Source organism: Streptopelia decaocto (genome assembly GCF_964273445.1).
Source record: "Streptopelia decaocto genome assembly, chromosome: 15".
In the NCBI taxonomy this organism is placed as follows: domain Eukaryota; kingdom Metazoa; phylum Chordata; class Aves; order Columbiformes; family Columbidae; genus Streptopelia; species Streptopelia decaocto.
The window spans coordinates 9026149-9052758 of record NC_138670.1 but is presented as its reverse complement, the minus strand read 5'-3'; the positions used below and the strand labels follow the sequence as shown (position 1 = coordinate 9052758).

Sequence of the window (26610 nt, the reverse complement as noted above, 5' to 3'; positions counted from 1 at the left end):
CAGCTACAGCCTTAATTCCACAAACAAGTTACCAGGAAATACTTTCACCTTGTAATTAATATCTCAGCACCTTATATCCCAGTAACTGCTGTTGCATGAGCAGCTACCCACACTACATGTGTGGCAGGGTAGTGACCCCTGAAAGTTGCAGCCAGTCTGCAGAGGAGCTGTTCTGTTCCCCCTGAATTTCCAGCACCCCCCATGCAGCTGCAGCGGTGCTTGCATGAGCCGTAAGCTGGTTCCGTTTCCTGAATTAACTCAGTAACACAGCCACAAAAGGGAGAAGAGCAGAAGCTGGAGCTTTAAAATGCAGGAGCTTGGGCTGCCACAACTCGCACCCTGACCTTGCAAACTAGTAGCATCCAGCTAACCTGCTGTAGGCTGCAGAGTAGCAGACAATGGAATGTAAGGCTCTCTCATCATAACTTCTTCATGTGGTCTGGTAGACACAAAAAAATTAGGTTTATCCCACGACAATTGTTACTTAAACTGAAGCAGAATAACTATTCCTCTATGTGGAAACAAGCTTTAAAGTGAGCTGCTCATAAAGGAGCTCTGCTACAGAGGAAGAAGCTATATCCAATTATTTATTGACACCTCCCTTCTTCAATGCTTTTCCTTCCAGGCAAGCTGCCTGTCAATCCACACCCGTCTCTGAACCCTCCCCTAGCTTCTCAGGGGCATGCAGAAAAACAAGAAAGAAATTATGCAGAGGCAAGCAAAGGACGTGACATGTAGGTAGGGCTGAGTGGCAGTGATACAGACAGTGATCAATGTGGTATCAGGAACCACAATGAAGAAATTATCAACTTTTATATGTATCTACCGTTTCCTTTTGATGTTCTAGAACACAAAAGAGATTTTATAATTACTAGATCTGCATTACCAATAGTGCCACTCCAAGTGCTCCATGGCATATCTGTTAGCACTCCAAAGGTTTAGACTAGAGGAAGAAAACAACCACACTACTTGCTCTTTGTTTACATATTCATCTGCAATCAACATAAAAATATTTACATTAAAAGACTGGGAAAGTCACTAAAAAAAACAAAAAGCCATCGCTTCAGCACATATTTAAGGATACCAAATAAAGTATGACATCCTTGCAGAACATCAGACTCAACAAAACTCTAAGAACGTGATGGTACCAGCCAATTCAACCTTTATCTGCTTCATAAGCACTTACGACACGCATCATAAGACACTCACTAAAACTCTGCCTTTTTCATTTCATGCAGAACACTCAAAGTTGCAGTTTCACAAGACAAAGCATTCAACACCATTACCAGCTGCAGGAATTTCCCCTCCATTCCCAATAAGCTTGTTTCCAGCCCCACACGCAACCTCTCACTGGGGCCAGCTGGTCTACTTGAAAAAACTTGCAAAACACGTTCTTCAAAACTGTCCCAGCTCCCCTGGCCAGTTCGCACCACCACTGCATGAATCACTTGTTCCAATGAAACCAAAGGGCAATGAGTTCCAGGGGCAACACCACATCAATCCACGGAACATCACCAAATGCTGCTTTAAGAAATAGACTATTTGACCGTTAAGACACTCAGTTCAACAAACCTTTCCTGCTTAAAACAACAACTGGGGCGGGGGGGAAGCGTGTTAGTAAGCCATTAGCCACATCTATCCACATTTCAAGGTTTAAAAGCCTCCAAATAAACACCGACAAATATATTAAACTTTCATCACTTGGCGTTGTGCACATGATGCTGTCACACACAACAGTTCTGTTAGTTACATATCAGACATAACAAATTTCATCAATAGCAGCCCTCACTGCAGGAATACCCACATAATGACCCAGACCAGCAGAACACCCAATCACAAATCACCTACATGACTTTATTCACACTTGCTTGACAGAACACATAGGGGCCTGAAGGGCCTTGGTCCCCAGAACACCACCTGCAGCTAGAGAGGGGAAAGCAAGGGACTGTCCGGCCTCCTCAAGGTCTTATTCTAGCATTGCTGTTCTTTCCAGTTCTGCAGTGATTAAAAAACAACCCTTCCCATTGCACACAGCATCACCCCTTCATAGCTCCACAAGCACATCCTCCAGCAGAGACGGTCAGGAAAGAAGCCTCCCTTCCAAGTTATGCCAGTACACCTGTCTGCGTGGCTGTGCCATCAGCAGTACTGAAGAATAACCCAGGTTAAAAATAACCACTTTTCCTGAGTTATTTTTAACTTTCAGAAATTTCCCCATCAGATTCACTGCACCCAAACACTTAGAAAGAAGAGATATTGTAGAGGTAGTAGCTTCTTCAGTTCACGGTCGTGTCAAAATAAGCATTCTTCTAAAACTAACTCCTTGCTTTCTACCATCCCAGGAAGGGAGAAACATCTGCCTTCTTGGCCTTTTTTACCTGAATTCTCATCAGACAACCTAAGCAGGAATAGAACATTACGGCTGCTTTAAGAACTGGTTTTGTGAAGCGTTTCATACAGACCAGCAATGCAGATGATTTTTCCTTTTCTTTTTTCTTTCCCCTCATCACTCAAAAACCTTTAGCTGACCCACTGATCTCCTGCCTGCTTGTTCCTCAGTCTCCGTCTCTACCTTCTTTCAAGAGCTCTATGCATTCTCATCCTTATTTCTGCTCACACGTGTTCTTTCTTCCAATCTAGCTGAAGCATTAGCTTAAGTGAGAATATACATTTCCAAATTTCAAGCAAAAAACTGAACACAAAATTAACAGACCATCACACTACTTAAGTTACATCCTTTTTCTACGCTCAACACGACTCCCTTCTAATACAACCTACAAGCAGCCTGGGGCAGGAACCCTACACAACCATGTACTGAGTTTATCACCACACAACCCAGTTCACTTTTGTCCTTCAGGCAATACCAACATTTAAAAACATATTAAGGAAAGGCCTTTAGAAAGGAGACTCCCAAGGCACCAGTATGCGCCTGCTCCCTGTAAAGGCCAGAATAAAGGGGTGCCCTGCAAGCACAAGTATACAGTCACACTCCCACATCATCGTCGTCTCCTGGAACAACCTGGGAGACGCCAAAGCTACTGCCTGACTCAGTGGTCTGAGCTCATGCTTTCCTGGATCTTGCAAGTCTGAAAAGTCCTGCTTGGCCCTGCAGTCACACAACCACCTACCACTGAAGGAGGCTCCTTAGATCACTAAATGCAGCGTTCTCTCAGTGACAACCACATCATACACATTGACCACTTACACACACACTAGGATACCACACAGCACCCCAAAATGTTCCTCCACATAACACCACCCTCTCAAAAACAAAACCCAAAAAAACCTTCAAAACTTAAATTCAGTGTTGTAAAGTAAACCCAAGTGTGAAATAGCAACAAATTAACACTTCTGTATCGAGAAGCCATAACAAGGCACTCAAAATAAGTTATGTGAATGGTTCCATACATTTAAGTTAAAATTTAAGATCAAGTGTTAATATTTGCCTTGAGAAACACCACTTGTTATTTGCAGGATAAACTGGAAGATATACATAAATATAAGACAGTGTATTTTCATAACTGTTAGGAACAACCTACACAGCATCCAAGGGTACTTTTGTTTGCTTGTTTTGATGGAGTAAAAGAGAAGAAGAAAAAGCAAGGGATTAATCTAACAAGATTGATAACTTTGCAGAAAGTTTAGAAAGCAAAACATCAGTTCTGAACACCAAGACAGTTTGCACGGCTCTGACAGACACGTATCATCATATTTCCTTAATTAATATCATAACAGTTTAATTCTGAAACAGCACTGTAAATAAAGCCCACAGCTAGGCAGTAAAACCACACACAGTTAAACAGTGTAAACCCTTTACATACCATTAAAAAAAAAGACAATCTGTTTTCAAATATTGACTCTCATAAGCAGCAAGGTAAGACCAAGCTTCTCAAGCATACATAAGTAAGGATTTCACCACTACTTCAGAAGCACTGAACAGTGCTTTCACTCCTGTAATAGCCATCTTTTGTAGAGTAAAAGAGCCTTCCATAAAACAGAACACACAGAGTAGCAAAGTAATTCAAGTAAAGTGATTGTTTCACCAAGGACAACTGAAAAGGCAATAAGCTGAACTTTTTTTTTTAAAAAAAAACAGCCTTTTAAGCATCAGATAGATGCCAATTTTGATGTTGTTTGTTCTAGAAGAAGCAAGAAAGCAAATCCCTGTCCAAAATAACCAAAACATTAAGTCACTGATATTTTTATTCAATTTTTTCCCTAAAAAAAAAAAAAAAATCAGATGCAGGATAATAAGTGTGCATTTCCTAAGATGGAACATGTCAAACTTGGCAATGCCACGGACACCGCCAGACCGGAGCTCTCAAAGCAGATGCTGTCCAGCGGGACAGGAAACCGGCATTCCCGGGGAAAAGGAAAGTGAAAGGGAAGGAGGTTCAGAGGAACGACGCCAAAGAACCAGCCGGGCTGCCCCCCGCACGGGGTCGGAGCAGACCTGGGTAACGAGGCCCCGCACAGGGGGGCGGCGGAAGGGCCCGGGGGAGAGGAAAGGCCGGACGAAGCCAGGCAGCAAGGTGAGGACTGGGAAGGGCTCGCTGAGGCGCGGGGACGGGTGGGACAAGGCACCGGGGCACGGACAGGCACGGGAGCAGCGGGAGCCCCTCTGGCAGCGGCCGAGACCCGCCTGCGGCCTACCCAGCGCTGGGGCCGCGGCCCCGCACTCACATCTGGCTGACGAGCTTCTGCCGGAAGTTGGTGCTGCGCCAGTCGGTCTCGGGCCCGGTCACGTCCATCCCTGCGGCCGCCGCTGCCGCCCCCGCGCTCCCCGCCGCCGCTGCTCCTCCGCACGCCGCGGCGGAAGTACCGTGAACCCACTTCCGGCGCGCTGAAGGCTTGTGGGAAATGAAGTCCCAACGCCAGCGCGACCAACCCTCGCGTTAGTTTCCGGCTCGGCGCTCGCTGGGAAGTGTAGTCCCGCGCCAGGCACCGGCACCGCAGCCCCGGGCCCCGCTGCGGGGGCGACCAGCCCGGCGCACGGCCGGGTCCACCCGCGCCCAGGGACACGGCAGGGCCGCCGGGGCCCTCGGGCTAGTGGGTGACCGGGTGACCCTGGGGACTCTCGCCCCCGCCGCCCGCCCCGGTTCCGGCCGCCCCTCCCTCGGCGGGCGGGCGCGTCACGCGCGTGGCCGTGGTTTCCGGGTCGCACATGAAGGCGGAAGCCGCTGGCGGAGGCCGCCGCCGCCGCTCTCGGTAGGTGGCTGGGGCGGCGGCGGAGCGGGGACAGGGAGCGCAGGCCCCCGGTAAGGCCACCCGGTGCTCCCGGGGAGGCGGCGCCCCCCTAGCCGGCCCCGTTAGCTGTTCCCGCAGAGGGGGCCCAGCGAGCCCTGGGGCCGCGTGCAGGATCCTGTCCCGGTGTCCCGCTTCCCCCTGCCCGCCGCAGGGATGCCCGGGGCAAGGGCGCGGGGGGCGAGGGCAGGGGGCTGCCCGGTGCGGGCACCGGAGCGGGGTCTGCGGCCCCAGCAGCCCCGGCGCCACCGAGCCCGGCCCAGCCAGGCAGGGGCTGAGCCCAAGCCCCGCACGAAGCCCCGAGGATGCCCCGTCGAGGTCGAGGCCAAGCCCCCCGTCCCTGGTCCAGGCTGCCGGCGCGGGGGTGGGATGAGCGAGCAGGAGGACGGCGGGTGACAGGAGCTGCAAAGGCGTTTGCAACAGGGGAAGAGAAAGTAAAACCCCAGGTGTGCCTGGACCAGCTTCCACCACTTCATCGCAGAGTTATTCTAGAGTTGGGCTGTCTCTTCTGGTGATGGACAACTCCCAAGTTGCCTTTGCATGCAGAGAAAACCCCTCATTCTGTGTTCCTGGTGGGTAAGTTACAGGGAGGAAACTAGAAAAAAACCCACAGATCCCTGCAGAAACAAAATTAATGTGGTGAATAATATGAATGAATTCATGTTTGGTAAAGAAATCAGAGCTGAAACGTGCTGGAAGAACCCTTTGCTCTCTTCCAGGTCACTTAGTTGTTGTATCTGGCACAGAATTAATTACTTTCTGGGTTTTTTTCATCAAAAATTCGTGATGTGGTTTAAGCAGTTCAACAAAGCCAGTTCAAGTCTTACTTAGCTGAGTCTCTCAAGGTTCATGGAACATTGGCTAATTTATAAACTGTCAATTTTGGCACAGTTATTACTGAGATAACTCGATTGTGTAGAAGCTTAATTTTTAAAAGGCGTTGTTCTTGTTATAGAAGTCTTTAGGGGCTTTTGAGGGGCTTTCTAAGAGTTGCTGTGTATAGACCTAGCAAAAGCATCTCATCATTTGATGAGTAATCAAAACTAATGCTGAGATATTATATACTACCAGATGTCTGCATTTCTTTTTGTGGGGGCCTTGGTCAACATGAGTTGTCTGGGTTGTTTCCTGTATTTGTAGAAGGTTTCTAAAGTGAAATGGCATTTCAGGAAGATATATATATTTTTTTACATAGTTGTTAATGCGTAGCAGGATCATTCTGAAAGAAGCGCTGCTGAGGCAAACCTTCTGTTTATCTTTTACCGCTCTTCCCATTTTCTTCAAAAAGCATGAAACTGGCTTAAGTCTTGTCTACACATAATGGTGTAACTCAGTTGTCTTCTATGTAGCAAACAGTCTTACAAGTGCCTATTACAAATTATTATACAGTTGGTGAATTATTTCAGTATTTGCACTCCAGTTAGAATTAACATTAGTTTTGCTTTTTAATTTATGTTTGTTTGTGGCATCACATCTGTCTTCTGAACTATTTTGGCAGGCACCCAGCTGCCTCCCCATTCTGTACGCGCCCTGACTAGTTGATCTATTTGTTTGTGTGCCCTCTGCCCTTTCAAAATGCTGGTACATAGCCAGGTTCTGCTTATTTGCATTTGCAACCTTTGAGAGTCAGCATAACTATCATAGCATTTTGCTCTAGTCTTGTCTCTTGTCTGGCTATCAGCTGAAGCCTGGCTTAGATCCTAATTCTTGTTACTCCCTATGGAGAGAGGAAGGTGTGGGAAGCCTTAGGGCACAGGTTTTAAACTTCCTTCAATGCACTAAGCCTTCTAATGGCCTAATCTATTTGGACCACAATCAGCAAGCCACACTGGTTGCTCTGTATTAGGAAAAAGCTCTCAAGAAGATGCCCTGCAAGAAAGAGGACAGAGCTGCAGCTGAGGGGTCCCCCAAACTTAAAGAATGGACCAAGAGTAACATAGATTTAATAGCAAAAGTGAAGTCATGCACCTGGATCAGAGTAACTCCACATAGCAGAGTGGGTTGGAGACAAGCCTAGCTAGAAGTCAGCTCTGCAAGAAGAAAGCTTGAGCATCCTGATGGAAAATGATTCCTTCAACAGGGGCCAGCTTTGTACTGGGCTGTGTTAGCAAAAGCATACCCAGGTCATGGGAAATTATTATTTCCTGCTCTGTTCAGCACTTATAAGCCCACAAAACCTGAATGCCATGCCCAGCTTTGAGCACCATGTGGAAAGAAAAGCCTGTGATTTCTGTAGAGGACCACCATCCAGGGCAGGAGACAGAAGCACGTGCAAGGCAAGAAGGTTTGTTCAACATAAAGAAGAAAAGGCTAAGGGCAGAGCCAGTTGCCATTTTTTAAACTATCTAATGGGTACAGAAAAATGTAGAGCCAAACTCTTCTTTGTGGTGCACAGTGCCAAGGGTGAGAGACAAGTGTCACAAATTGCAGGAAAAGAAATTCAGACAGGATAAAGAAAAAAAAAAATTGATGGTTAAGCACTCAGCTTTCCAGTTATTGATGAAGCTGGAGATTCTGCACTTGACTAGACAAGGCTTTCAGCATCCTGACCTAATTTTGAAGTTTTTGCTGCTTTGAGCAGGAGACTGGACTAGAGACCTCCCAAGCTTCTTTCCAGCCTCAATTATTCCACAATTCTAAGAGAGCATGGGACCCATCCCAAGCTTGAACCACCTGTCCATGTGACAGTAGGCTAAACAGATTTGGATACCCGACACCAGCAAGCTCTAGTTTATTTTGGGCACAGCTGATGCACAAGAAAATATCACTATCTGCGTAAAACACCTCTTTGTAGAGATGTAACTGACAGCCATGAGCTCTTCAATACAAATATGTCTGCGTTTCCATAGAAACTAACTTGGATAATCTTTCCTGTATCCAGCCATTTCTCTACAGTAGAGAATCAAGGCTGTCAGCACAACTGCACAAAAAAAACAAACAACCCACCCACGCACCACACACTAGTTAGCATCACTGCATGACATGGATGCTAGTTACAGAAGGGGTAAATAATTATCTAGGTGTATTTCATACCATGCAATACCAATAACAGACTTCAGCACTGTAAATTATCTACACTATGTTTAAAGCACATGTTCAGTGCATATCTCACCAGAGAAAAAAGGCTGAGTATATCTATAATGGCAGCAGGATGCATCCAGGACATATGCCCTGACCCAGCTGCTGGGAGGTACTCTCAGGTACAACTCAGGTATATTCTCAGGGAAGCAAGACTCTGCCCTTAATCTGAGGAAGAGTGTGCTGTACGCCGTATGAATTTTCACTCCCAAAATGTTCTTTACTGGAGCAGCTCATACACCTCCTTCCTCTTCATGTACTGGGCACTCAATACCCTAAAATTAATAATTACCTTAACCCTTGTCCTCTAAAACACAAATGCAAATCAGCATATCTACAGTCTTAAATACTTTGTACAGCCAGTTAAGAAAATCTCTAGTCCAATATTCTCTGCAGTTTCAAAGTGGTTGGAACAGGAACTTGCCTTCCCTTGTTTCTGGAGGCAGCACCCACAGCACATGGGACACCACTTTTTAGCTTCACTGTCGTTAAAGAAGCACAATGTGTCCCTCATCTCTTCCGCCTTAGGGTCAGGCCTGCAATACTCAGCCACCAAATCCCCCTGTTAACAGCTGACCAGCACAGAGAAACTTGCACAAGATGAGAGGGAAAAAAAAATTACTCAGGTTTCTAGGAACTTGGCTCAGTCACAGAGGTAGTTTCTCAATAACAGAAATAAGAGGACAGAGAGGACTGAGGAACATCCTACAAGCAAGAAGCTGACAGCAGAGAGGCTCAGGACAAAGGGAACTTGGCTGTATAGTTCAAGGGACTGTGCATTCACATTAGCGAGGGCCTGCGTACAGCTCCTTTATTTACCAGGACAGAAACTCCAGCCTGTGAAAATGGTGTCTCAAGCCCTAAAAGCTAGTAAAGTTCCAAAGTGGTTAGGAAGGAAAAACAGTAAACAGAAGGTTTTCTGCAGCATGCAAAAGACTCAACAAACGTGTCTCTCCATTCAGAACCATACTGCTTGTACTACATTTTGCCTTTTTTAATAAGCAAAATAAAAGTTTGAGGAGACGGGGTTAAATTATTTTCAGCTTGCAATATACAGAGGTTATTTAATAAATTTCTTTGACATTTTAAAGACTGATGGACACTTAAAAGTCATAACGATTCCTAAATACCTTAACAGTCACCTCTCCCCTACCCAACTGGTACACCACACAGAATTATGCACTTCCACTGTGTATGCTACCAGATTTTTAGACAGTAACAAAGGCACAAAGCACACAGTTAGAGCACACAGCCTGGGAAGCAAGGTACTAACTCCAGTGTCCCTCCCCAACGAATTTTAATCAGAATTTAGAACAATACTCAGAGAAGTACACAAAACTATCAGCTCACCAGGCACAGCACATTTAATTCGGAAAACTGAAATGCCAAAACCACCCCACTTTTCCTTCAAAGCAGCCCACAACACAGCCCCACTAACCCTGCTTCAGCGACCACTTTTTGTAACTTCCCACCCAAGCCCAGCTGCTCCTTGTAAAGCTGTTACAAAGCTGAGCACACTCGGTAATCAGCTAAATGAATCTTGCTGGCCATCCCCCATGAGCCTCTACCCTATTTGTCTTAAAGGTCTTTTCTACCAGCTCCTAAGACTACCTAGGTAGGACTGAAGAGGCTTTCCTTGGCTTTTGGCTCAAAGAAGAGGACTTAACCACCTATGTCAGTCAGACATCATAGACTAATACCACAAGCACTCACCTGCAATTTTATATGTTGGCAACAATTAATGAAAATCACTACAGCAAGAATTTTTCTAGAGTAGTCAGTTAGTATTGGTTAAAACTATGACAACAGACACACATACTTATAAAGCCCTGTTTAGGAGAGTAGTGAAGTACACATGGCAGCATAGAGATTCTCTGAGTAGCCACAGTATAACTGAGAAACTTCATGTATCCATGTACAAAAAGAGATTATGAGTGCTGGCAAGTTTTAGACCAGGTACGTTGTACCTGCTCAGTAGCATTCTATGCTTTTTACAGAGAGTCATCACTATCAACCTACACACCCCAAACTGGTTAGCAGCAGATAACTGTGGATGGCAAAATACTCACAGGTTGCTACAGAGAGCAGTGAATTTCCATATCATAGTGGCTCTGTGCTCCAGACACATGAGGCAGCTCTCGTGTTGATGTACAGTCCAGCTCACCAGTGACAGCCAAGATACAACCCAGGGACAGAAGTTGAGCACAAGAAATAGGGGCTGCCAAAATTCAGAAGATATTAATAAAGCAAAATACTCGTTGGCTCAGCTGTTGACCAGCCAAAAATCAGCTGCAGAGGATAGTTCAGCCATTCCAAGCATCTGTGTTTGACCATACTGGGCTTACCACAGGTCTGCTAGAAGGGCTGGTTTGTTCACCTATTGCCAACAGTTGTGGGATAATTCCGGTCCATATCTAGTAGACCTAGCAGTGAGATAAAGTCCCTGCAGACCTCTGAGACAGCCCCATTTGTCACTGAAAGCTCTGCAAATACTAATGTTTATACAGGCTTCAGAATCCCTGATTTTTTTTTTATTTAGTCTTTTTCATAATACTATTTGATGTTCCTGGTTCCAGTTACCATACTGGTAAGATAGGATCCCTTCTGGAGCTTTGCTTGCTGGAAGCTTCACCCCCTTTCTGTTCCTTTTTAAGATTATTTGGATGCAGAATGTATTTTGAATAGTAGCCATCTACAGTTGGATTAAAGGTAGTAAAGGCCTGGCATAATTATAGAGGTTTCCCACTCTACCCTCCATCTCTCTTGGGAAGCCACATCTCCTACAAAACATTTCTTTGCTAACGCTTGTTACATGTGTTCAATGGCCTGTGTAGTTTAATATATCACACTTATTCCTCTCTAGCTTCTCTTCCACCAATGACTACGCTATATGACACACTATAATACTGTATCAAAGGTCATGCTGTTTGCCTTACCCAACAGAAGTCTTTGAGTTCAGGAAACAGTTCATTTGTTACATTTACTTCTGCTTTGTGATGCAATGATTTTACTCTCAATGAGACTTATTCTGACATAGCTCTCCAAGTAGCTGAAAAGGTGTAACCTTTTTTGGAGCATTAACCGCATTAGTTCTGGATTGTTAACTACATTAAGCCACATCAACAGACTTAATCTGGTTCATCTGAATCTGTTCCTCATTTGGACCATACCTCACCCTACTTTGTTTTTGCTGCATTTATTCCCTTCTAATGCAATGGGAAATTTCTGATGAACAACTAGAAACACTCCTTCACTTGCCTTTCTTATTATGCTATCTTAGCTCCCTTGCCTCAATCCATCACTTTTAGTATTCAAATCATACAGTAGTGTTTTGTCTGCTTCAAAAGCAGTCATCTTATTTCTAGGAAAAGCATCTGCTTGCCATGAAAAATAATCCATTACTCATCTCTTCAGCTGATGATGGAGAGTTTCTCCTGTATTATCAACCTGACTGTCCTCCCTAGAATGCTGTCCTATCAGAGCTCCTCTTCTAGAGCTGGCTGATTTGGTTTTGCTGGCAAAGAGCAGAACACCATTAATATGCTTTTTCAGTTTTGTTTTTCATCGCATTTACCATACAATGCCACCTAGCTTCCTTTTCTTTTTGACAGTGTAGGGTAACTTTCCTCAGGCAAAGTGATAAACATTTTCATATTTCTTGGTGTCATCCGGAAAGCTCCTTCCTCGCTGACCACACACAGAATACCTTGAGTACTTTGAGAGATTTACAATGCTGCATTCGCTCTCTATGGCTGGCACAATTAAACAATGGCTCCCTTTCTTCATTGTCTGTTTCAGTTCACTGGGTTTGTTCTGCTTTTGCTTCTCTGACTGCTGCTAACCCCCTGTGACCATCCCTTGTGCCACTAAGCTGTTTCCCAGGCTGCTGGCAGAGAACCTGTTACAACTGTCTTCCGCAGCCATATCAGCCAGGTTATTTCCTTTTGCTTATATGTGGGGTTTTTTTTTAATGTGCTCTGACAACTGGATAGAGACTATGAGCTCTGACTGCTGCAACTTCTCACATTCTTCAAAGACAATGGAAAGGATAAATTACAGGATAGTAGAAGAGGGCTCCTGAGAGCTTAACCATAGACGTGAAACTCAATCACTTCCAGACAGCTTTTTACACATTTCCACGTGCGTCACAGGGGACCTTTCTCCAGTGCCAATGGCAGCCTCAGGAAAAGGTACAGAATAGGCCTGTATGGTGCCTACACTGGAGGAAATACCCTCTCTGCAGGGAACCACAGTGAAGTGAAAAGCAGTTGTGCATGCTAGCTTGAAGCTGTCACAATAAAGAAACTGACTTTGAAGCCTACAGTTTCATGTAGTATTTTATAGGATGATAGGTGGAAATGTGCTCCGCTAAGGAAAATGAAAAAGCAAAGACAGGGAGAGAGGAGACCTTTCAGATTCTGGGTAAAATATCAAGAGAAAGAGTGAAAGTGCAGTTTATATAGCAGCAAAGTTATCTGAGTACATTAGCCCACTTGGAATTTGGCAAAAATTATGTCAATTTTGTTCTTTGTTACAAATTATGCAGAAATGCAAAGGAAACAAGGGGTTCTTTCTGGTAGTGAGTTGGGAAGTGAAACTCTTGCTAACAAAGAAAAGAATCCTTACATGCTACATACTCTGATGCCTGGACTGAAAACCCAAAAGTCAGAATACCTGTTTGAAAAAACATGTCCTACCAATTTGATGTGCTGATATACACCTGTCTGTTTCCAGTCTCATGACTCAATAATTTCTGCAGGGTAGAACTGTCTGTGCTTTGACTGAGGAGTAGGTTTGATTTATTTACTGTGATAGGTGGAGTTCAGAGGACTATTTGTAAAGCAAAAGGCACAAACCTTTGCTGATTCTGTTGTCTCACAGATTTCATTCTGCTACAGCTGGTGGCTGAGCATTTCTGCCTGGGATGGCGGAGGATCAGGAGCTGACTCAGCCACACAAAGCTCAGCTTGAGCCCTCCCTTCAGCAGCGCACCAGCAACACCTACCGCAGCGCAGAGCACTCTCAGGCCTTGCTCAGTGGCTTGGTATCTCTCAGAGACAGCAGCATCCTCTTCGATGTAGTTCTGGTAGTGGAAGAGAAACCTATTGAGGCTCATCGCATCCTTCTGGCTGCATCCTGTGACTATTTCAGGTACACTTCAGTACAGCAGTAACATTCATGTCTCTGAATGTTACTCAAACCTGCAACATCCAATGTACTGTCTTGGCACACGGCTCCTGGATGTAAAATTAGACCCATAAGATGAAGCTGAATGTATTTCAAAATACTAAGTATGGCTTTATTAATCTCTCTGTTATGTCTCTACAGAAATAAAGCTCTTGTTCCAGGACACTGAGCTTACCTCCACTAAATTCACTGCACATAGTACTTGGAGGTATATATAGAGGAGCAACTATCTGAACAGGTGTATTCTGCATAAATGCACTCTGGGTGGCTTTTAACATATCCTTAGCGTTGTAAGACTTTGCCCGTTGTGGTGATCACTTCATAATATACAAAAAGCCACTGGAAGCTATCACTCCTCTGTTAGTGCCTGTAGTGTGACCTGCTGTCCATTAAATCAGGCACTCCCTGGTCAATTTGACTAGCAGTTTCTTGAACTGACTTTATTTTCATAGCGCAAACAAACAAATTCCAAGGCAATTCAGACAAACTCCTAACTGGAGGAAGCACTGCTCTAGCTTAGAAAAAAATTCTTACAGTCCCAAGTTTCTCTGTTTTCCCTCTTCCCCCACATGCAGAGTATCTGCCCATTGACCATCCATATGTACTGGGTCTGTATGTAAGTCCTTCAGCCGCAAATCCTACCTTTCAGATGGCCCCTACTATTATTCTGCAGAATGAAGGGTATTACTTTATTACATCCTAAAGGCCTGTACTCTTTGTATATTGGCTTAGAGAAGAGGCAATCCCGTAAAAGTGTCTGGCTAGGTTTTTATTTTTCTGAATATTTCTTATGTTCCCAGGACAATGCAAGATAACCAAACTGAATATAGCTTCAATGCAAATCTGCCACAGCACGTGCCATTGTCTTTTTTACAGAGGAATGTTTGCAGGAGGACTGAGAGAGATGGAACAAGAAGAAGTTCATATTCATGGCATCTCCTACAATGCAATGTGTAAAATCTTGAACTTCATTTATACTTCTGAGCTGGAACTCAGTGTGAACAGTGTACAGGAAACCTTAGCTGCAGCCTGTCAGCTTCAGGTGAGGTACTGGGAGATGTGACAGAAAAGAAGCAAGAAAAAAAAGCAACAATGAAAGAAAAAGTAAACACGGATTTCTTGTTAAATGGAGGGTTAGGGGGTGAAAAAGAGCATGTGTCTGATGAGACTTTCTTTGGGATGCTGTATCCACTGGAACTAACTATGGGAGGGTAGGAACAGTGCACATCTTATTTGTGCCAATGGCTTTATTCCTCTAATTTTATACAGCACTCACTTCCACTGATCTGCGTATAAAAGCTTCCCTAGAACAGAATAGCTCTGGCCTATGGCAAAAGACAGGGCTTGCTGCTCAGAAATTGTTGTGCTGCTCAAGTCTGCCAAGATCTTCCCCAGACTGAGTCCACAGGCATATAACCTCCCCTGACCCCGGCACCAGAGGAAATCCGACCACTAAGGTTTCTGCACTAAGTGCAGAAGATCTGTATTATATTCATCTGCACACCCACGTTGAGTTGTTCTTTTTTTCTGGAGAAAGGTGAATTGGGTGCAAGTGAACATGGTGATCAGACTGTGAGGAGAGCAGTCATCTTGTGCACAACTTCCTTAAGAGTCATCCCAGGCTTCTGTCATCTGTCTTGGGTGTGAGACAAGTAGTATCTGAAATGAAAATTCTGTCTCTCTTGCAGATTCCAGAAGTCATTAAGTTCTGTTGTGATTTTCTCATGTCCTGGGTAGACGAAGAGAACATCCTCGACGTATACAAACTAGCTGACCATTATGACTTGAGACACTTGAGTGATCAGCTGGACTCCTACATTTTGAAGAACTTTGCAGCTTTCTCAAGGACACAAGTGTACCGACAGCTACCCTTGCAGAAAGTCTACTCCCTTCTCAGCAGCAACCGACTGGAGGTTAACTATGAGTTTGAAGTTTATGATGGAGCACTTTTTTATCATTATTCTCCAGAGCAACTGGAGACAGATCAGGTCTCCCTGATGGAGCCCCTTAAGCTGCTTGAGACAGTTCGTTTTCCTCTGATGGAACCCCAGATCCTGCAAAGACTTCATGACAAATTAAGTCCATGTCCTTTAAAAGACACTGTCGCAGATGCATTAATGTACCACAAGAATGAATGTCTTCAGCCAATGCTTCAGAGCTCACAGACACAGCTGAGATCAGAGTTCCAGTGTGTAGTGGGATTTGGAGGGATGCATTCTACGCCATCCATTGTCCTCAGTGATCAAGCCAAGTATCTGAACCCCTTGTTGGGAGAGTGGAGGCACTTTACAGCTGCACTGGCTCCCAGAATGTCCAACCAAGGGATTGCTGTTCTCAATAATTTTGTATATTTAATTGGTGGAGACAACAATGTAAGTGGTTTTCGAGCAGAGTCAAGGTGTTGGAGGTAAGATAAGGATAATCCTGCTGTTATTTTTATTACCACCCTGTTGCCCATCTCTGAATCAGTAAGCCAGTAGTGCAGTCTGTGCGCTTGCCAGCCAAAACATTAGGAACCATGCAAGGGTCTCACTGAAAGAAAACTAGACATAAAGAAATGAGCCTCATAGTAACAGGAAGCTTCCAGCAGTGCTTGTGGGACAAAGCCAAGCCTGACAGGGTAAAAACAGCTCCTCATTCCAGAGCATTTCACATGGTACCTTCCTGCCTTGTTGAAGCAGGCAAGTATTGAAGTTGTGGGAAGCAGTAATGAAGTAGGATGCCCTAGAACCCTTGATTGTCTAGATGCTCTTGAACTAGTATTTTCTAGAAGTCCTCTGTGTGTAGTTTTGGTCCCAATACAAAGGGGTTTAGCTAATAAAAGTGATTTTTGAACAAAATGCTGCTACTGGTTGATTATCAAGAATTTGTGTGCACAATAGCAGGATTCCAGGGTCCTCTTACATGCTTCTGTGCCAGGGAAAAGAGCAGGAGGAAGGATCAGTTTTAGATCTTATTGCCCATTACATCACAAAACTCATATAAACCATTTTGTCTTTACATTGTAGTCATTTTTACTAGTTTTAGCTAGGTTGCCCTTATTTTATGGCATGCATAGTTTCTCTTCAAAACCAATTTTCTCTTTAACTAAAATTTCCAAACCAGAGAGTTATTTTGATCTGAAAGTGAATCATGAGGTTCACTTTGAGCAGCAGATATTTAGAGAAAAGAATCAAAGAACCCACCACATATTTAAGCTTTTCTTGGACTCTTGAAGATCGAGATTCAGTCTTTGTGCTATTTTTAGACTGTTGTACCTTGTAGATTGGCTTTGTGCAAACAGAGACTTTGATACATAACCTGACAGCAGTGCGTAAGATAATGGAAACCATAGGCTTTTATAGCATGATTATATCAGCTAAAATACATCTTCTAAAAATAGAATAAAGCAACTTTGCTGGTAACAAAATGCTGACAGGCCAAGCTGAGCTCAATTTCAGCCAAAGGCAGTACAATAACCCACATCTGTGGTGCTGTCTGGTATTCCAGCAATGATTCTGTGGCTATATGAATAACTTTCTTTGATCCCATTCTTCTGTTAATACAAGGTATGACCCACGACACAACAAATGGTTCCAGATCCAGTCCCTGCAGCAAGAGCACGCTGACCTCAGTGTTTGTGTTGTGGACAACTATATATATGCCGTCGCAGGCCGAGATTACCATGAAGACCTGAGGGAAGTGGAGAGGTATGACCCTAAAAGCAACACTTGGGAATATGTGACACCTCTGAAGAAGGAGGTAAGAAGTACTTCAGCCACACATGCTACTACAGTTCCCCAGTTCCTGATTTCATATTTTTAAATGCTTTTCTCATGTGTAGCTTTAAATTTGCTGATATTCACATGGGAAGCAGTAGCCTTTGGATATAGGATAAATGAATATCAAGAACATAGAATAATAATATATGTAAATTCCATTTTGAGATTAGATGCTTATTTTTCCTGTTTGCTTGTTGCTTTCCCATGCACCTTTATTGTCTTAATCATTAAAATGATTCAAGACTGAACACATAACCTCTGGGAACAGGAAGTTCCCATTCCTCCTAGGCAGGTAAACTATGAGCCACAGTCCTCACAAGATGCTTTACTCCTGATCAGAAGAGATAATGCCCCAGTACGAAGGCACATCATTTTCCATAGACTGCTTAGTTCCTGGACACACAACTGGGATCGGGTAACAAGTTCTGGTGACAATACTTTATGTGATGCAGAATCACATCTCAGTCAGCTAACACAGGACCGTTACTCATTTGAAATGTGTGAGTGAATAGCAATCTTCTGTCACCAGTACCATTTATCCTTCTTGGTTGGGGAAGAAAACTAAGATCCTATGTAATCTTTCAAGAAACTATGCTGATTTCTACCACACCTTTAAAAGCTTTGGGTCAAGTGACAAGCATAAAATAATATTTGTGATTTCATAATGCCTCTCAATTGAGAATCTCAGGACACCTTAAAAATTTAAATATTACTGCCATTTTACAAGAGGGATGCAGAGGCAGAAGAGGATAAACAACTTGCGTGAGGTCAAAAATAATAAATGTGTGTCAATGCTGAGTCTTTTTATAAAGACATAAGATCCAGTTGAGTGTTACTAAGTAGGATAACTTGCATTCCTGATAATACTGCCTGTATAAGAAAAATCTCCAAACAGAAAGGTATACAAGTAGTCTAGGAAGAAAAGTAATGGTATGAATTATCTTCTAACCAAGGAAGAATAAAGAATGAGAACCCACTGCAGCTCTGGAAGCTTCAGAAAATCTAGTGTATTTAATTCAGAAATTCACACTTACAGATTAATCACCTAGAAAGGAACTGTCTATAAGAAAATCCTTCCAGATGTTGATATCTGTGTAACTCATGAAGAATGTCACTCCCTTAATATCTATTCCATACTTTGAAACTGGGACAAATACATAAATCCAGACCTCAACCTCTTGCTTTCCCATGTGGTGATACAGGTATACGCACATGCTGGAGCAGCACTGGATGGGAAGATGTATATTACCTGTGGGAGGAGAGGAGAAGACTATTTGAAGGAGCTACAATGTTATGACCCAAAGAGTGACCGCTGGGAAGTTTTAGCAGATGGTCCGGTGAGACGGGCTTGGCATGGGATGGCTGCACTGCTGGGCAAGCTCTATGTGATTGGGGGAAGCAATAATGATTCTGGCTACAGAAGGGATGTTCACCAGGTGAGAGCATGTCATACCTGTGTCTTTCCTGGAAGAGTCTTTCTTATGGATGCTTGCACTCCTATGTGTTATAATGTCTTTCTCCTACTAAGTAAGCAAATAAAACGGCCCAGCATAGCTCCTGCACCAGCTCTCCCCCACTCAATTGCAATGATTTATTTATTGCTGTCTTGAACACATTGCCTAAACCACAAAGAATTAAAGCTCCAGCACCTGGAATTCCTATCAATTTTAAAACAACTTTGATAGACAACATTCACTGGTGTACACATACTCAATAAGTAGCACATCAACTAAATTTACTTTACATTGTCTTCTCACATGCAATTTTTTCTAAGTTGAAGACTTAGATTACCAATGTGTAATTGCTGGACAGAGTTATTAAGGATATGTTAGATAGCGATTGTATAGTGCAATTAAATACACAGTACCTGACAGTAAGTGATGTCTGAAGAGAATTCTCTTGAGTCTTCTTCCAGCTTCTAGAACTGCTAGAGACATGAAAAAAAAAGACACAAAAAGTAACTGCTCTTATAAAGCCAATGAAGATGGCAGAATTAAATCTAGCTGAAAAGTGTATCTGAATGATAAAAAGGTGCTTACAAAGAGAAGCAGTTATCTAACTAGGTACCCAGTGAAATCTAAAACTTCCCAACATATGGTGCAGAGACAGCTTAGCAGATTTGTCATATTTGTACATTCCAGCACATTTTTTTCCTAATGCAAACAGATGCATTATGTCTGAGCTTATATTACCATGTGTCCCCATCTCTTTCACTTTTCTGTACATTTTTTGAATGGCATACAGCTGTTACCCCAGCAGCAGCGTCAGAAGTTGTGATTCAAAGCTATATGGCAACTGTGCAGATTTTTCTGCTGAGTACTGTACTTCTACTACACAGCAATATGCTCTCTCCATTATCAACACCCTGTCAAAAGACTGATGATATCACATGGCTTCATACGTAGTTTGCCATATGGCCAGGCTCTGTCACTAAGATACAAGTTCATCTTTGGCTAATCTCTCTTCTTTTTTTCACAGGTTGCCTGCTATACACCAAGCACTGATCAGTGGACAAATGTATGTCCGCTTCCTGCAGGACATGGAGAGCCAGGAATTGCGGTCCTAGACAACAGGATCTATGTCTTGGGAGGCAGATCCCACAACAGAGGAATCCGCATGGACTATGTCCACATTTACGATGCAGAGAGAGACTGTTGGGAGGAAGGACCCCAGTTGGAGGATGATATTTCTGGGATGGCTGCCTGCGTCCTCACTTTGCCCAGGGCTATTTTAATGGAAACAGAGAAATGGTTCTCAGAATGGCACGCAGACCGTGTGAAGTATCACCTTGACTTTCCATCAGAAGTTATGAGCGTATCAGACTGGGAGGAGTTTGACAATTCAAGTGAAGATTAGAAGACTTTATTATTTATTTTTTTGCCAGTGGATGAAGAAATTAAGGCTTGGAGAAAATATTTAGAGATTTTATATGTCTTTCCTATATACATAAATCAGTATTTAAAGGTTTCAAAAATAAGTGTTCTGCACAAAATGCCATTCACAGTCAATATCTGCCGATCTGCAAGTGTTCCGCACAAAATGCCACTTACAGTCAGTATCTGCCTGCCTGCCAGAAAGCAGCATTTTTAAAGTAACCACAGAACTGCCATTTCCCCCCCAGTTAAAGGATAGAGGTTCTTTTCCTTTGAAAGAGACTTTTCTCAACCTTCAGCATGGACAGGAAAAAAAAAAAGGCACCGAAGGCTCAGCTTGACCAGCTTCTTTCCTTCCGGCTTTTAGCTTCAAATAGCTTTGTGAGATTTTTTTTTTCCTTTTCTTTTTGGTAATAAAACTTCCTAGCCAGCTTAGCACAGGAAGGTGACACTTTGTGTCTCCCTCCTGTGCCAGGTGTCAGACAGCTTGATTGGGTTTTCAGCAAGATTGAACATACAGAAACAGGAACAGTAGCGAGTAAGTCTGAACCTTCATCTCATCTGGGCATGCAGCCATCTTTGTAACTGGGTTAGAGTCTGGGAACTGACACCCACTCCTGAACTTCTATACTGCAAGTTCTGTCAACACAGTGGAAAGAAGATTTCTAGAAAAAACCCTCTGTACAGAGTATGGCAATCTCATCATTCAACTGTCAGACACATTTGTTCAGAAGCATAAATTAATAAATCCTTGTCAGAACTTTTAAACTATTGTCTCAGTTTTATTAACCATGATGGGCATCTGAAAGTTACTGAGCTTAATTAGGTCCTATAGTACCACATTAGCATCAGTAAAGTTTCACCAGCTTAGGAGATGGGCAATTTTTTCCCACTATTTCATTATATGCCTTAGAAGAGGATAAAGACAGTGGAATTGGTTTGTCACAGCATAAGAAAAAAAATAATAATGAGATAACGAGAGGAATTGAACATTACACTGGTCCGAGGCCTTGCAGTAGCTGAACTAATGCCAGGAACATAATACAGAATTACCACAGCTGAGAAAGATAAGGCATAGTAAATCCTTCAAGAGGCCTTAAAATAATTGGCTTCCGACTACCATATTGCTTAACATTAGTTTAGAAACTGATTTAAACTCTGAACCAGTGTGATGCCTGAATAGTACGGGATCCTTTCTCTTGGAGCGGCAGGAAGTTATCAGTGCCACAGAAAACCCATGACAAACTACCAAGAGCTTTTAAGTCTTGTAGCTGTAACGGGATTGCAGGAGAAGGACAAAACCAAAGTGACAATCAGAATGATATGACACTAGTCAAGTATCATCACATCACAACAAATACTGCACGCTGACATGCTACTTTAGAGAAATGGAAGAAGTTGCTGGATATCACCATTACACAGGGATATTTTGTCTATGAAAACAGGAATGATTTCAGAACGGAGCTAGATGACTCTGCATTAGTAGTCTGGGCTTCTGGAAAAGATTCAAGAGTGCTTTGCACACTTCGTTTAATAAGCCAAACTGATTTTTCTTGGTAAGGGGGGGCGTTTGTTAGATTTCTTCCTAACACTGCCAGCTCTCACCTCAATTCCTGAACCTTTGCCAATTGGCAAGTAAAAGACCTGGTAACTGCAGGAAACCCCAATTATGAGCTTCTTCAGAAAATCTTTTTTTGATAATAAACTCTGAACTGCATGTGGAGTCTGGAAATACAGACTTCATTACACTGTAATATTGGAGACTGGTGAATATTCCTATTTTGCATACAGAGTTCCTTTTAACCTGTAGGAACGCAGCATAGCCGTCAGACGTAAGGACACGTGTCTCTGACCTGGACATCACTAGAAACACTCAGACTTCGAGTGTTGCAGTGGCAATTTGTTTTGTCTGCAAACAACCAGTGATTCAAGACTTCTAGTGGTCCAGGTCATATTCTAGATGCAGTTATTCTAACTAAACCCAGACATCTAACTTAAGCCTAATGCTTGCAGCACATTTTCCATTTCCACTCCTCAACAGACCAGAGATACCCTATGTTTCTACAAGAGAAAATGTTATTTGGCCTTTTTCACAATTAAAAAAAAAAAGTATTCATTCATTGTCTGGCTTATTTTCCTATGTATACCACTAGAGGGTATTACTTACTATTACAAATAACCAAGCTGATAGGCTAATTCTTAGATTACATAGGAGAATATAAGATATGCATGAGTAATTATTAAGCTAAAGAAACTTTTTGAGAACACTCATGCATTGTTTTGGGGTTTTTTTCCAGCTTCTACCCTATCACTCTTTCTTTGTTTGAATACTGATTTTTAGATAGTCAGGTGATCTGTATTTCCATTTATAAGAATGCTGTGATTGCATTATTTATTAAATGTTGCAGCTGTATGCTGTGCACAGCAAATCAATATAAGGCTTAGAATGCAATTACAAGGAAACTACTTTTCCTTAAAGCAGATCACCTACCTTTCTGGGGGGTTGGTTGTTTGGTTTGTTATTTCTTCTTTTTTTTTGTTACAGTTAAAATACCCCTAAGTAACATAAACTAAACCTAAGGGCAGGTATTATATGTTTTGATTTGATAAAAACTTACGTTGCTTTCACCCCTAAAATTTCATCTGAGTATAATTTGACTGTTGAAAGTTACAGTATGCACTATCTTACTTGCATGTATTTTGTTCAGGTGAAAAAACGCAGTTTATTTTAGCTCAAACCATCCTAATAATTTATCAGCAGCTCATTTTAGTCCAGCATGTACCTTTTCAAACTAACACATAGGCTAAACAATAATAAAATTGCTTTGCTTTAAAATTGGCAATTTTATCTAACTCAGCAGATATAAAGCACTTTGTTCTTCTTGTTTCCTAGCTACCTCTATAAATTAATTGCAGGAAATATTACAGATTGATACACAGAGCTATAATTATCAACAGTTTCCCTATCAAGAATGATGCTTCAGAAACTCAGCCTTCAAGAGCCCACTTAAACTTTGTGTTATCTCAATAAATACATGTACTTATATGGATTTTTTAGGCTATTTTTTTTATTTATAAATTCTCTAATCTCCTAAATATGTCAGTCTTGTATCTTACAGTAGAAAGCATTAATTTTTTACAGCAAGTCCTCAGAGACAGTATAGCACAAGACATTGTGGACAACAGACAATGAACTAAGAAAGCTTTAAGTTATTTCTGGTCTGTCAGAGAACAGCCAAACAACTCTTCCAGAACTGAGCGATCAAAATACCAACACTTAAACCGCCAATACATTAGGAAGTCCAGAAGAATAATAATTAGGTTTCTTGATGATCTATTTTCCTATTTCCTGCCAGCACAGAGGTAAACCTGTACAGGCATATTTGCTAGATTTGTAATTAGTGGACTTGTATCCTGAAGTATTTCAGACTTCCACATTTGGAGAAGTGATTATGATCGCTTCAGTTTTTGTTTCATAACTGCTTTCACTAACGTATTTCTTCTCCAGCTGTCCACCTCCAAATCCAACACATCCTTTCCCATTTCCTCATGGTTTAAATCAGGGTTGTTAGTTTTGCATTGGAACGATACCCAGTGCTTGGTTAGAAACAAATAAGGATTCTCATTCTACACCCTTGACAGAAATCTACTTCTCCTCACTTAGAGACCAGCCACATGTACAATTTCTTTGGCATTCAGCCCAACTGATGGGGTCAGAAGCTTCTGGCAAAACGAAGGAGCAGCTGGGAATGGGGAAAGAGGGATGGGACCTTCTCAGGGGAATATTCTGCCAACTGAGTTTTTATTTCATCAGCAGCTGATGCACTTTCAGAGCTCCCCACCTCCTCAGTTGTGCTATAACTATCTGGCCATGCTCTGAGGGTGGCAGCTGCCAACAGGTAAGACAAAAAGCATAAATGTATTTGTATGTAATAAAAAGGCACCATAAATTTATCCATCTTCCTAAACCAAATGCAGTTGTATGGATGTAATACACCTGATTGTCTATAGTCTAGGAAGTTGAAGCCCAGTCTTACCAGGTAACATTCATGATCTTGAACAAGCCACCTTTTTGTGATATGTAAGTAAGACATTTACCTAGAAGATCTGGTCTAGTTCAACCACAGTTCCTGAAACTGAGGAGGGAATTACTTGAAAGATGCACACACCCTGCATGAATACAAGTTCCGAACAGCTAATTTTGGCAGCTCCTTCCAAACTGAAAACCTCCCCGGTGCCTTAGATGGGAACGTGGGTGTTCTGGTTCTCCGGCATCAGTCCAGCCCCATGCAATACTGCACAAAAAATGGTTTATAATTAAATACTATTTATTCCTGACATGTTTCAGCTCTTTGAAGATGTTAGTATTATCCATATGAAAGGGAGGCAAAATCACTATGTATTTGGCATATATTTGATTTTTATTATAACAAAAATTATAATTCAATAAAATGCAGCAGTAGGAATTTTAATTTCCTTTTTATATACTATGTGTTACTTATTCTGCTGCTAACTTGTGGCTTTTGTAATAATTGTTAAACATTATTTAGCATGTTCTTGCAAGTCCAAGTACTATCTTTTAATCTGTATTTTGGCCATGGCCAAACAGAAAACAATCCAAACCTGTTCAAATGACAGGAGAAAAGGTAACAACCTTCACGAGCTGTTGTAGCCCACATGTGCTTCAAACTGATTTCACTGGCAGATACAAGCACTTAAACCAGTAGAAATTGATCAAAGCTATAGCTACTAAATAGGCTTCCCTAACAATGGATGAACTATTTTTGCATAGACGTGAATTTTCAGATGGTATTATTCATCTCTGGGTCTGCTATTCTGCTAGTATTGCTGTACATGACTAAACAGTTGTTGTTTTCCACCCAGGAGACGGCTGTATTTCAGCGGCTGGTGAAGTGATACCTGTACTCCGAGCCTACTTTAAGATCATTTCATGTTAGTGATGTTGAGACTTTCCAGGATGATACTGTGTAAAATATAAGAATGACACTGGATGTGTCTTCCATTTTAGATTATTTGAACTCTGCTAAATGTCTATGGAGACACAGCCCCTATGTCCCAATGCAAACACCCAGTTGACACTAGTTGCCAATGTAGGAAGAAAAACAAAGAGAAAAAAATGACCGTGTTGTGACTGAGCTTTCGGAAAAGGCAGAGCATGAAAGAAAGCAAAGCTGGAATAAGACCCCACAACAGTCCAGGCAGGCACTTCAAGACAGTCATCTTAAATCTATTTATCCACTTGAAATGGGTGGGTTTTTTACTTTCAAGTGCTGCTTCATTTCACATTGCCAGCCCCAAAGCAAAACAAACAAAAAAACCCCAACAAAATCAAAAGCACAAATTAAACAAAGTCACAAGACTGTGCTAAAATCACACTATTTGCAAAGGTTTCTAGCACACCTGGGGAATTAGCGCAGTTACTTTTTCATGCCCTCTCCTGTTGCAGCTGGACAGACCGACGGCCACCGCCAGCCCTTCCACACGCGCCTGGGAGCGCCAAGGCCCGGCCTGAGGTCACCGCGCCAACCTCCCTCTAAAATTCAAACAGCTCACGCTGCACCACGCACCAGGCGCTCGCCCAGGCGCTGCCCGGGAGGCTGCTGAGTCCTTTCCGGGGTTTCCTTCCTCTTCAGCGGCTGCAACACCATCTTTCCTCACGCCTGCACCCTGAGGCAGACGGGGCTTTGACCCCGGTATCTGGGAACAAGGCCATAGGAACACAGGAAACTGTCTCGTTGGGTGCCTAGGAGGTTGTTTTGAGATCAGAGGTTATTGCAGCGGTCCATTTTGTTCCTTAAAAAAAAAATGTGATCAACTAATCAAACAATAAAACCCCGGGGAAGGTGCTCTCGGTCTCCAAACCGCCCGCGGTCAGGCTGCCTGGAGGCGTGGAGCGGGAGGGAGGCCCGAGGTCGGGCCGGCGGGACCCCGGGGGCAGCGGGATGTGCCTGGGGAGCCGGGGCAAAGCGGCACGGGGCGGACAGGACGGGCTGAGAGACGGGTGGGGAGAAGATGGAGGGGGTACCTTGGCGGCTTCCCCTCAGGCGCCCTCAGCCCGAAAACCAGGCAGGGTTTTTTGGCCGCGACCTGTGGTAAATGTGGCGTCCCTGCAGCACGCCAGGCAGGCGGTGTGTGGGGACACAGCTCCGCTCTCGGAGGGGCGGCGGCAGGCGCGGGGGTGTCGCACCCCGCTAACTCAACAAGTTCATCCGCGCCACAACCGGGGTCACCCCGCGCGCTGGGGCAGGTCTGGGTGACTCGAGCCCGGAGGGGCCGGGGAAGGACGCGAGGACGGAACACCCAGCCACAGAATCGGCCCCAGCCCGCCGCCTCCCTCGGCGCAGCCGCCCGGTCGCTGAGGCGGGCACGGCCCGGGTCACCCCCACCCCGCCCGCCGGCGGGAGCCCAGCGCGCGTGCGCGGGGCGGTGTCTCGGGAGAACTCCCA

General features: G+C 43.4%; 2 protein-coding genes across 12 annotated transcripts in view; one reads left to right on the top strand and one right to left on the bottom strand.

Annotated features, from left to right (window-relative positions):
* MED15 (mediator complex subunit 15) overlaps window positions 1–12135 on the bottom strand; it is a 36132-nt gene extending 23997 nt beyond the window's left edge. For 3 of the 4 annotated variants that reach the window (XM_082065955.1, XM_082065956.1, XM_082065958.1), the window contains exon 1: window positions 4684–4826. In XM_082065955.1, the coding sequence (XP_081922081.1) occupies window positions 4684–4751 (68 nt within the window). In that variant the 5' untranslated portion in view covers window positions 4752–4826. Of the gene's footprint in view, window positions 1–4683; window positions 4827–10391 lie in introns of those variants that run through there. The other variant, XM_082065957.1, reaches the window with a different exon arrangement.
* On the top strand, window positions 4334–20911 carry KLHL22 (kelch like family member 22). Of its 8 annotated transcripts, none has more exons than XM_082065965.1 (7): window positions 4334–4532; window positions 13221–13473; window positions 14386–14551; window positions 15198–15916; window positions 17058–17250; window positions 18473–18706; window positions 19749–20911. In XM_082065965.1, the coding sequence occupies exons 2-7, from the start codon at window positions 13247–13249 to the stop codon at window positions 20124–20126; spliced, it is 1917 nt and encodes a 638-aa protein (XP_081922091.1). In that variant the 5' UTR covers window positions 4334–4532; window positions 13221–13246; the 3' UTR covers window positions 20127–20911. The 8 variants fall into 8 exon arrangements, with proteins under 8 accessions (XP_081922091.1, XP_081922089.1, XP_081922087.1 ...); XM_082065963.1 differs by having other exon boundaries at window positions 13204–13473; XM_082065961.1 differs by lacking the exon at window positions 4334–4532 and adding an exon at window positions 5097–5208.
* The last annotated feature ends 5699 nt before the right edge of the window (window positions 20912–26610 follow it).

What these genes read in the sequence shown, in the direction of transcription:
- KLHL22 (XM_082065965.1), top strand. Translation starts at nt 13,247, where the DNA reads ATGGCGGAGGATCAGGAGCTGACTCAGCCACACAAAGCTCAGCTTGAG. An exon ending in CTGCAGCCTGTCAGCTTCAG is followed by an intron (nt 14,552 to 15,197) that starts GTGAGGTACTGG and finishes TCTCTCTTGCAG; the next exon opens with ATTCCAGAAGTCATTAAGTT. An exon ending in ACAGAAGGGATGTTCACCAG is followed by an intron (nt 18,707 to 19,748) that starts GTGAGAGCATGT and finishes TTTTTTTCACAG; the next exon opens with GTTGCCTGCTATACACCAAG.